At 43.3% G+C, this 12,436-nt stretch overlaps 1 protein-coding gene across 2 annotated transcripts in view; it reads left to right on the top strand.

Annotated features, from left to right (window-relative positions):
* The window catches only part of PTPRT (protein tyrosine phosphatase receptor type T), an 889,034-nt gene that overhangs the window by 245,522 nt on the left and 631,076 nt on the right, over positions 1 to 12,436 (top strand). For both annotated transcript variants that reach the window (XM_019484632.2, XM_059733217.1), the window contains exon 2: positions 9,158 to 9,283. In XM_019484632.2, the coding sequence (XP_019340177.1) occupies positions 9,158 to 9,283 (126 nt within the window). The remainder of the gene's footprint in view (positions 1 to 9,157; positions 9,284 to 12,436) is intronic.

Consider the following 12,436-nt stretch of genomic DNA (forward strand, 5'->3'; position numbering starts at 1 on the left):
CCCGCATTCTTCCAGCTCAGCGATTGGCCACAGGTGGACCCCGGGTGTCCCCCCAAGACCCAGAAGGCACTAGTCGCTGAGCTGGGGGAAGTGTGGGAGACCCCCCCCCCCCCAGCAAACTCTCCAGCAGACCCGGAAGTAGATATTTAAAGCTGTGTCTATGTCCCAGTCACCGAATCTATCCGAATCTCTCCGACAATTTGGAGGGGTGCTGATTTGATTCAGATTTGGAGATTCAACCAGAAAATCAGGCTGAATCTCCACCATATCAAATCAGGGACTGAAGCTTTGCACAGCCCTAATATATATATATATATATATATATGTCTATCATCCCTAAAGATACAAATATGTTACTGCTAAATACTGGATAAATAATAGAAGAGGATCCCAGCAGGGACTCAATGGAAATCATATACTCTAAACTCCATTAAACTACAAATTTACAAATATAAAATATACAAGACATATGCACAATAACATAAACTATGGATAATGTCCATTACATCTTATACCACTCAACAAAGATTTCAATGAAGGTCATACAACTTTAAACTCGATTAAAGTTCAAACGTATAATAAAATACATTTTCAAGAAATATAAGACACTATCTCCAAAATATAAGGTGTAAGAACCTTAATTATAAATTAACTATTTAAGGAACACCCAGGCCCAGACTGTCTGGGAGTTGTGGATGCACTCCAGTGAGAGAAGGTGAGGGTAAAAGAGTTTCCCAGCACCATTCTGGCTTCCCTCAGCCCAATAAAATGCATGCCCCAAAACAAAATCTCCAATCCTAGGATGCCCTCTCTTTCTGGGCTTTCCTTCCAGCAGTCAGTCACACCAATGCAGGATAACTTTCCCCTCCCCTGTGGGAATTCCCTTTCCCAGGAACTCATGACTCTGGGGAGCTGGGTGGAGGGTTCTCATCTTTCCAGGCATGTTGCCACCTTTCTTGCTGAGGCTTTCTCTGGATCCTTCTGGGCCTCTGGCCTGCTTGGGGTTGGGGCCCTGAGCCACCTTGCACAGTCTGGGGTCTCAGTTCCAACCAGGGTCCTCTGTGTGACACTTTTGCTCTGAGTGCCTGGCTTTGTGCCAGGGGTTGGAGACCCAAGCTGCCTCATACAGCTCCTAGGGTCCCACTCCATGCACTGCTCATGTACTGATGCTGCTCTCCTCAGTGGTGAAGCTGGGAATGTGGCTGCTCGCTGCTCCCCATCTTGTGAAGGGAAGGGGACTTCAGGCTTTCCAGGGCAATGGCTTTGCCCCTGCTGGCCAGCTCTTGCCAGCTCTTCCCTTTCCCGCTCTCTTCTCCATCCCTTGACACAATTCTTAACTCCCCAGGTGCCAGGCATGTGGTTCTTTTATACCCTCCAGAGGCTCCACCCCCAGATTGCAAAGGGGCCAATCAGGGTGAGGGAGTGTATAGTTTTCACCCAGATCAAGGCTTTTTGCCTCACCCTGCATAGGGGTGGGGAAGCCTCTTCCCATCCACCACCTGATTGGAGGGAATGCCCCACCAATGGCTCAAAGTTCTTTCGAGCTGGCGTGTCAGGCTGCTACCGTCAAGCCTGCCACAGTTGCAAGGGCTGTCTGTCATGTGGCCATGACCCTCACCACAGATTGCTGTGTCAGGTACCCCTCTCAGCCAATCAGTGGCAAGGGGTAGAGGCAGCAGCCAACTTGGGCTGCCCTTCATGCAGGAAGCCTCCCCTCCCCCCCAGCAGGCTGCACAGCCAGGCCTCAGTGCCGTGAGCATGGCTGGGTCCCTCTGGGGAGGCAGCATTTTATTTTCAGCAAGTTTTCATCTTTTTTTTTTCACTGCAGAAGCAACATGCTAAATTTGGTCTGCAGTCCTAAAACCATGGAAGAATACTGATTTTGAAGAGGTTATTACTGGACATCTTCAATATGTTACCACTTCCATGGTGCAATTCTGAAATTCACCAGCAGGCGTTGATCTGTTTTTTCCAGTCGAGATATCCTGCAGACATTGGGGTAGTGTACTTTGTGGCTACATCTATTCGAGACCCTGACTATGTAGTAGTTTATTACTACTGCTCAGTAATTCATTACTACTGCAAAGTAGCATTGCATGGCATGAAGCATGATGCTTTACTACTCCGCAGTGGTAATGAACTACTGAACAGTCAGCAGCACCAAAAAGCCATTTGGGGACACCACTGCATGGTAACTCGAGTTACTGCACAGTCATTTAGTATATGCAAGTACTAAATGATTGCACAGTAGCAACTGCACAGTCAGTGTCTTGTGTAGACATGGCCTGTGTCAACTACCTGAACTACTCATCTTAGTACTGCACCTGTGCATGTGAAACCATGCTCATATTACTAAACTTTTAAAAAGTCATCTCACACTGTATTCTTTTATGCTGCTTACAACCGGTCTCTTTCAGAGAAGTGACTGTGCACAAATCCTCACTCAGAGCTGCTTCCACTATATATTCAAACTCATATCCACTATCTGTTTTAACAAAAGTAAGTTCATTGTGTTGGCAGTCTGGAGTCAGAAATGCTATGAAAAATAAGTTGGACAGTTTTTGTCAAAGGCAGTACAGCTGCAGAGCTGTCACCAAAGACATGATTTGAATGCATTAAGTTGCAGTGCTGTATATTATTCAGCTTGAAGATTTTTTATTTACAGGAATTGTGTGAGAAATAAAGTTCAGGTAGATTTTGAAGCTGGGTTTGCAGGACTAGCAGTTATAAAAAACCCCCAAACCAAAAATCTTTTTATGGGTAAAGAGAGCTCTTATAATCTTGAATTATTGAGCTGCAATAAATGTGGAATTCTTAATGCCACTTTCCTAGTCACAGGTCAGGGACCTGCAATTTAATGGAATTCCACTAAAATGCCACATAATTTTCCCTTTCAGAGGAGTTGGGCTAATATTTAGGTGGTTTTAACCATCATCTAATTTATTTAACTTACACATCTCACCTAGGACCAATATTGCTATGAAAAATCCTGCAGTCTTTTATGGAGACTGGTCCAAGCATTCTGCCCTTCCAGAGTCTATCCTTTCGAACTGCTTCTTCACTGTTACAGGGGTGTAGGTTGTAGCTGTGTTGGTCTCAGGACATAGACAGAAGAGGTTCATTGGGTGAATATAATATCTTTTAGTAGACCAACTTAAATCACTGGAAAAAAAATGTATAGCAAGCTTTCAGGTTTAAAAACCCTTCATCAGGCTGAGGAAGTCTCTGCTGTTGGTGTGTGCTCTTCCTGGCTGGAATGAATAGTGCATTCCATTCTATTCATTTCATCCAGGAAGAGCACACACCAACAGCAGAGACTTCCTCACCCTGGCAAAGGGTTTTTAAACTCGAAAGCTTGCTATACGTTTTTTTCCAACTATTTAAGTTGGTCTAATAAAAGATACCATATTCACACAAAGAACCTGGTCTGCCTCGCTCCTTCACTGTCTCCGTCAGTGGATTCTTCTGTCCTTCCTCTATTTCAGTTGGGGTTTCACGAGGCTTCCTCCTTTCCCCTGCATCTTATCTCTTCCAGAACCCATTTCTGGGCAGACTTTGCCACAAGCACAATTGTACCTTTCATCTTTACTCTGATAACTCACTGTTCTTCCTTCCTCATCTGCAATTTACCTATCACCATCCAAACCCAAAATGATAACTTATCTTTCTAAAATCTCAACCACCATGTATAATTTAAAAATAAAGTAGCCAAAGCCTCCTACCCTCCCTGTTCTCTCCTAGTGGATAGTACTAACCTTCATTATTCAAATCCAGAGTCTTTACTCCACCTCCCTCCTGCTATGTATTGTCACGATTATTATGCCTTTAACAAAGACATTGGGTGTTGACTGCAACTAATACTGGGGAATTTGACTGGGGTGTGTGGAGAACTCACCCCCCAGTCTGCCTCACTTCTGCCAGCAGACAGCCCCTCTCCATTTCATTTACCACTAAGCCTACATGATTGTGGAGAAATTCCTGAGGAAGGGGGGAACTTGCTCATCCTCTGTCCCGTGCAACCCTAAACTTTCACCTGAGGGTGCTGACATTTTTTAACTGACCAACCAACATCAGCCATGGTATGAGGGTACTGGTTTATGGTTGGGTCCAGGTGATGAGGTCAGAAAGGTTATTTAAGGGTCCCTCCATCTTGCGGGGAGGAAGGACATCTTTGGGAAACATGGAGACAAGTAAACGGCCTCTGACACTCTTTTAGACTGTGGATGAACATGTGAGTAACCTACCTGAAGTTTAGCCAGTAACCTAGGATCAAGTGTTCTAGAAGCATATCAAAAGGCTATCAAGCTGCTTCTGTTTGCTCAGGGTTATTTTTTTGATATTTCTCTGACTTATGCCCCTCCTCATGCCTACCATTTCTACTCTATAAAGCTATCTGTTATAGAAAGCCTAGATGTAAATGTTTGAGAGGGATTGGGAAAGCCTTTTTACTCCCTTTGCTTGGCTCACCAAGGGAGGCTACTTTCTATGCTTCAGGATATAAGAACTGTCCAGATACATCCCGCTGGGGCTAAGCAACCCCAAGGTCTACCTAGAATCATAAGCTCATAGATGTTTGTGTTGGAAGGGACCTTAGTAGATCACTGAGTCTGACCCCCTGCCCTGGACAGGAAACAGCACTGGAGTCAGAAGACCCCAGCCAGGTGCATATCCAGCCTCCTCATTAAGACCCTCAAGGTAGGGGAGAGCACCACCTCCCTTGGAAGCCCATTCCAGATTCTGGCAACCCTTATGGTAAAGAAGTTCTTCCTGATGTCTAACTTAAATCTTATCTCTTACAGTTTGTGGCCATTGTTCCTAGTTACTCCAAGGGGTGCCCTGGCAAACAGAGCATCTCCTATTACTTGCTGCCCCTCCCCTCCCCGCCCCATTAATTTGTAGGCAGCCACAAGATCACCTTTCAGCCTTCTGGAGGTCTCTTCCAGAACTATGTCTCTATGATTCTATGGTCTTTGGATTTGGCAACCTTTGAACCTCACATCTGAATTCTGTCTATATCTTCCACTTCTTACAGAACATCTCCAAGATTCAAACTTTTACATATATCCACAGTGCCATTCCCTCCCCCCACCCCACCATAATCTTGCACCGTGACTTCTGTAATCTCTTCTCTGCCTTAATTTCCTGCAAATCCACCTTTGTGAAGTCTGTTCCAGGTACTACTACTGCTACACACCTATTGCTTTATCCCAACCTGCAATTTCAAGTCCCTCTACCAACATCTGCCTCTTCAAATACAAATGTTCTTGCCCTAAATTGCAAGGCCATCCAGAGTTTCCCCCTTCTTATCTATTCAATCCAAATATATTACTACAAGATTGACTCCTGCCTTGACTAGTGCAAGGATTGATTCTCAGACAATCACTTTCAAACTTCCATCTATGTTGCCTTTTTCATGAGTGGAACAGCTCTAAGTTAACTTCTGTGAAATCATCACCTCATCCTCCTTTGAGCTTCTCCTCAGACCTTATCCCTTTTATAATGCCTGTGATAAACTGCCAGTTGATCAGTCAAACTGTGATTATTGCTTCTGGTTGAGCAAGGACCACACACATTTGATCTAGTTTGGTTTCAGGGGTTCTGCTGATTCCTAGGAGCCATGAAAAATTCCCATCCCGTTTCCCTCCTTCAAATACATTATTTGACCTTATTTTTCCCCTCCTGCCTCTTTTGGAATCACTGACCACTGGCCACAGTTAGAGGTGATCCAGTGCCTGAGGTAGGCTCGTGCTCTTACCTGTACTTAGAAAACTCTAAGGCACAGATGGGCATAGCTCATGCATTTGGGATGAAACTAACCACAGATTTGGGATCAGGAAAAAAATGTCCATTGGGTCAGATTGATGGGGATTGCTAGGTTTGTTCTCCCTTCTTCTCAAATATTGGGTATAGAACTCTTCCTTGGATCATCTGAATATATTTTACTATTGCAGGAATGGGCCTAGGATGACTCTTATCTTTCCTCCTCTTTACATGTGGTTATGTTGTAGAGTTTATTTTTCCTCCTCTTCCCCTCACTCCCAACCCTCCATCCCCCACAATAGCCATTCTGGTAGACATTTTTGGACAAATTGTTGCCTGCAATTGCAGGGGACTGGAGCTGATGCTCCAGGGCTCCTATGTTTCTATGTTCCTATGTTGATATCTTTTCTTATTCTGATTCTCTTTTGTCTTATTTTCCTGCTTATCTTCATGGCAGAAACAGTCATTTTCTTCATGCAGAACAGTGCTTAGCCCACTTGGGCCTGGTTTGATTGAAGTGTCTAGGTCATACTGTGGAAATATAATAGTTTAGCATACCTCTGCTATTGTCAGTTGTAGCACTTTGAACATGTAGTCAATGAAACTGGAATATTTTGAAGGATCACTGCTGTTAAAGAGGCACTGCCAAAGTAATTGATACACTGTATTGACACTAATGACTCAGAGACTCAGCATATGTGAGTAATTTTGTTTGATGCTCCCTGTCATATACTAACTTACTGAGAATCTGTTCTGATCCATTGTTCAGTGCTGAGAATCTTGAACTAATCAGTCTACTTCTATATGTGCCAAAATACTTATTTAAGGAGCATGGTGAAAGAGTAATTAACCGCTGAAGCTTTAGAAACATGAGTTCAAGTTTCACTCTGCATTTGAACCAAAGACTGTTCCTATTTGACTCAGCTGTAAATTGGTACTTGGTCATTTGGGCTGGGGAGTTAAAGGTGGCTAGATGTGGTGTTAGCTAGCTACATCCCCCTTGCATGCCATTAGCTACAACAGTTGGCTTGGGAGGATCCTTTGGACAAATGCATTTAGATGCTCATATTTAAGGATTTAAATGCGAACGTTTTGACCTAAATGAATGAATGACCTAAGTAAATGCATAAAATTGGAAGTAAAGGGAATGGTTACATTCCATTTGGTGATCTGTTCATTTGGACATTTATAGGAGGTTTATCAGCACAATAGTGTAATGCTAAAAGGTAACAGAATATTGTACATATAACAAGTCCCATTAATATAGCCCCTACTTACTCTTTATAATTAACTGTACTGAAATGGAGTCAGCCAGGTCATGGGATTATAATGTGTGAATTGGTCTGGTTCTGCTTGTAATGTTCCTTATGTTGGTAACCGATAACTCCTGTTATTGAAACACAGGCTTTTATTAACATTTGAAAATTAATTTATAGTTTGTTAACGTTTCACTCAATTGAAGCCATTAAATTCTATAGTTCTACTTTTTTTTTTTTTTTGATTCTCTTACCTTAGCACAGTATTGCTATATTTCTGCACCATGTGGGGTACATCCAGCCTGCAAAGACACCCCAGGTCATCTATGTATCAGTGATTCTGACTCATAGAAAATATGGCCTGAAAAAAGGGTCAAAGCATCAGGGAACAACTCAGTACAACTAAGACTCGCACAGTGGAACAGTAGAGTACAGTCAGTGTTGTGACTTGTGGAGTAAAATAAGATTGGTTTTAAGCAGGGCCTTAGGTATCCTCTGAACTCAGAAGGTATCCTAGTGCTGCAGACTTTGAGGGACCACTTTTAGTAGCCATAATATGGTAGAGTACTTCTTGAAGGTATGAATTGTCTACTTTAATTATGGATATCTAAGGGGGTAAGTACCCAATGTCGAAAAAGACTGCATACTAATTAAAGAGCAAGTGATTTTGATTTCTGCTCTGTATACCAGGTGCAGGCTTTTTTTTATAAAATTATTCCATGTATTTTGTTTTGTGATACTCCTGACCAGAGCTGGCCAAATACCCCAGAAGTTATTTATTTGTTTTAACCATGGCAAGTTAATTCCATTGTTCATGAAAGTTTCCTTATTCAAGTGTTCAGTCCACTCCTAGTTTACTGAGGACAATTAGCCAATTCCAAAAATAATGTGAACTGCAGCTTGAATGATTCTCCAGCCAAAAGTTTGTACTGGAAGATGTGATATTTACTATCAAACTGTTACCCAATTTCTCTTTGCCCCTTTACTTCCAAACTCAAATGTGCCATCTGCACCTACAGTCAGAAGTTACTCACTTCCAGTTCCATCACAGAACCCTTTCAATTTGGTCTCCAGTTTCTGTGTTGCATTTTCAAGAATGCAGTTTAGTACCGCAGGTGAGACATTTTATTAATGACGTAGCTGTGCAAGCCTCTGACATTTTACAGGTTTTTTTTTTCTGTAATAGTTACTGAAATATCAAAATTTGTGACTGGGGCTCTGATCTCCCCAGTCTGCTATAGCTTGAACTCTGCAACCACAGACTTCCCATGTGGCTAAAGGCAGGTCAGTTACTCTGTATCTAGAAGGCTCTTGTAGAAATTTGTAATAGGTTCTTGACCTTTTTTTGCTAACTTGGAATATGACATTCAATGAAGGGTTTGTTAATGTGTTCATGCATTACCTAGTACAATGGGAGTCCTGATTGAAGTTGGATACTATCAATGCTATGGTAATGTTATAATGCAAAAAAAGCAATTTTTTTATAATTGCATTTACTGTGTACTACAGAAAGCTATTGTATCTTACCATTGTGAATGTTTACTTTAATGAACTCACATTATACTCATTTTTGGCTTTGAGCCAAAGGAATAGCTCATTATGTCCTTATCTATGGCACCAGAAGGTTAAATGGCATATTTACAGAAAGTGTGAGATATGGTCCTGAGATTAGACACCAACCTTGCCCTACTGAATTTTTAAATGTGTAAATGAAGGGAGAGCTTCACAATTTGAAAAATGGTTGTAAGTCTGCCATATGGATTTCCTCTTCCCCCTCCTTTTGGAACATCTGGTTTCAAGTTCCGAGAAGCTGTCAGCGTGGTTCAGCCCTGCATAATCGTATACATGCCTGGAATGTAAGACTGCTGCTTAAATCCTGAAGATGTGAGGTTGAATCTAAGGCAGCTGGCCTAATAAACAGCAGTACAATCCAAGCGAGAGAAATAAGACTTACCAAAAATAGGATTTGAGATCCAGAAGTCTTTTTTGAATACCCTGAGGCAAAAACAGAAACCTAATGTGCCAGAAATTCATTTTGTATTTCCTTGCAGAGTTTAGATAAAAAGCACTGATGTAAATTAAATAACATAACAAGACAGAAGTAATTAATAGAAGTATTCATTCATCTCTCTCTTCCTCAGGCGGTTGTTCATTTGATGAACACTACAGTAACTGTGGTTATAGCGTGGCATTGGGAACCAATGGATTTACCTGGGAACAGATCAACACCTGGGAAAAGCCTACAATGGATCCAGCTGTCCCCACTGGTAAGTAAAGAGCATGCAGAATAGGGAAGGCATTAAATAGAGTGTTACTATTTGGGTGTAATGTCCGGTGAGAATTGAACTAAAATGAACTCTGTGCTTACTTATATGGGGCTGGAATTCAGTAACCAGGTACCAGAATGCATAACTATTAGAAAGAGACAAAACTGGGGTGGCTTTGCAAACTGCCGGCAGCTTGGCATTCCCTTGCCAAACACTGAGTGTTAGGTTGCGGACAACTCAACATTTTATATGTTTAAAAGGGAACGGGAGCATGCTGCTCAGGCACACATAGCAGTTGCTCTGTTACATTTGCATTATATTGTTAGAGAGACAAGTTACCTATATCACCCTAACTTTGACTCTCAGTGAAGCAGAGTTAGAATTAGAGGGTGTTTTGCTACCCATAGAAAATATGGCCTGAAGAAAGGATCAAAGCATCAGGGAACAACTCAATACAACTAAGACTCGCCATGTGCCCCCAGAGGCTGGGGGAGGACAGCGAGCTCCTGCAGGCAGTGGCAGTGCTGTCAGCAGTGAGGGCATGGTGGCAGCAAGCAGGAAGCTCCTGCAAGCGTCCACAGCGTTGTTGGCAGCGGGGGTGTGGCAAGCGCCAACCAGTGGTCAGCGACCACCTGCAAATGCAATCATCAGTGGCGGCAGCAGCGGCCAGTGGCAATCATGGACAGCCTGCAGGGGTACACTGCCACGCTCAAGGGGTGCGCATACACCCGTGTGCACTCCCTACACATTGCCAATGCTTGTACTCTTACACAGTCATGTATATGTAACAGTTGCATCATAACAGCTTATATTATCATCCTTTGCCTTTGAGACAGTAGTAGGCTTGATTATCTTAGATTCTCTTAGTCTCATTTTATTTAGCAGTCGGCTGCAGGGAGGGGTGGTTTAGGTAAAATTGTCTAGGCTTTGTTCAGTCCTCGAGCCTAATTCTGAAAGGTTCAGAGTATTTTCTTTTCCCACTGAAACTGAAAATGAAAACAGTCAGCACTTAGCAAGATAGTCCTTACTGGAAAATCTTGGGCTATCAGGCCTTCTAAGAATACATTTTAGGTTACATTTAATGTTATGAATTAAGAGTCAAGGGGATGTGTATAAAGTATAAAGGGGATGAATGCCGGTTCTCTGAGAAAGCTGTGAGGATATCAAAGGGATTAATTGGGATGGCTCAAGCCTGACTAGATATTAGATTCAGGAGACAACCTGTTCCAGTGTTTGATGAACATCCCACTAGCAGAGGTAGGGACTAATAGCATAACAAGTTACTTATTTGCAATTGAGTACATCAGATACCCCCAGCCTCAATCTTCTATGGGGTCTTAATTGGACGTTCTTTTCTGGAAAGTTGTCCAGTGCATCACAACCAGAAGTATTATTCCCTCTTGAGAATTAAAAGGTTAGCAACTTGTAGCTGTATAGTGAGGTAAGCTATCAGATAAATTCTGTACCAATTAATAATTATCGTTGGTGCTCAACCAGATACATTAATGGGACTTGAGTTGTTCCAGAAGGATGGTACACTCACACCATTACATCCCAGTGTTTAAATGTGGACATCAAAAACATAAACAAAGTGTGTTTAGGAGTTTAGTCAATGATGCACTGCAGGATAAGAGTATTAGTGAGATGGGAGTCCAGGAAAGGTGGTTATTCCTAAAGGAAGTGATCCTTTTGGCGCAAAGGGAGACTATCCCAGGATGAGGGGAAGTGGGGAAAGAGCCAAAAAACTTCTTTGGCTAAACAGGGAAATCCAGGGGAGCCTAAGGGCAAAAAAGAAGGCATGTAAGTGGTGGAAGCAGGGGGAAGCTACCAAAGAAGAGCATACCTACTTGACCTGCACTTCCAGGGAGGCAGTTAGAAAGGCCAAAGCAACTACAGAGATGGGGCTGGCAACACAAATTAAAGACAACAAAAAGTCTTTTTTAGGTATGTAGGGAGTAAAAGGAAGGTGCAGGGCAGCATAGGACTCTACTGAACAAGAAGGAGCAGACAGGGGGAACAAGGCTGAGCTATTCAATGAGTTTTTTGCCTCAGTGTTCCTGAATAGGGGTCAAGATAAGTCTCCTAATGTGTTCTTAGATGGTCATCAGAGGGACACCAGCCCACCAACTATTGACGCTGACTTGGTGCAGAGTCACTTGGATGGACTGGATGGGCGCATCCACACATGCAAGCACGGGCACTTGCAGCAGCTCAAATAGAAGCAGTGCAAATTTGACCCAGCACTTTTTGCTTCAATGCATGTGCTCAGACATGCACTTTGTTGTGGAGCAAATTGTGCCACTTGGGGCAAAATAACCCTGCCTGGTTCCTCCTGGATCTGCAGCCAGGGGGAGCTAGAGCCCAGGGCCAGCACCTGTACTGGCCCCAGCAGTATAAAAATCTGCCCTGTCCTGGCCCCAGCAGTAAAAAAAAGCCGCCTTGGCAAGTAGCTCACAGCTACTAGCTTTTAGGAGCTTCTGGGGCCTAGCCAATTGGTATCTGGGGATACTACCCCTTGTGCCAGCTGGACTGCTGAAGCAGCCCTGAGAGTTCCCTGCACCCTCTACCCAGTGCAGCAGTCTGGCAGTGGGGGCTGCTGCCTGGCTGTGACCGGCTGTGCACCTGCCAGACTTGGATGAGGATGGCACAGCCCGTAAAGGCATCTGCCCCACTGGGGCAGCTGCCAGTGGACTGCACTACTACCACATGTGCCCCCTGCCCAGCCATTTGGCAGCTATCTCCTGGAAGATGTTCTGGGTGTGGTGGCCTGCTTTGTACTGTCAAAGCATCTCCTCCTGGCCCCATTTGTCCAGGAGGTCAGCCACAGCCAGATGGGTCCAAGGTGCCAGCTCTGACCAGGCAGGGTCCTGCCACTGGCCTCCCAGCAAGAATTCTGGTGTTCCCTATTGGAAAACTGAAAAATCCCTGATAAAAAAACCAAAACCTGAAGTCACTCTGTAAAATGCCCCCAAATCCATGTTCCTCCACAAGTAAAACAGAAGACCACTATAAAGAGGGAAAGACAGTGAGACAGAGGCAGTGATCAGTTGGACAATGTTTTATTGATATATCTACAGTGTTAAAGCAAGTCTCTTATCATAATAATAAAGTGAACTCTAAATACATGTTTCATGCATTCATGAATACATATTT

This window comes from Alligator mississippiensis, chromosome 9 (genome assembly GCF_030867095.1).
Source record: "Alligator mississippiensis isolate rAllMis1 chromosome 9, rAllMis1, whole genome shotgun sequence".
Lineage (NCBI taxonomy): Eukaryota > Metazoa > Chordata > Crocodylia > Alligatoridae > Alligator > Alligator mississippiensis.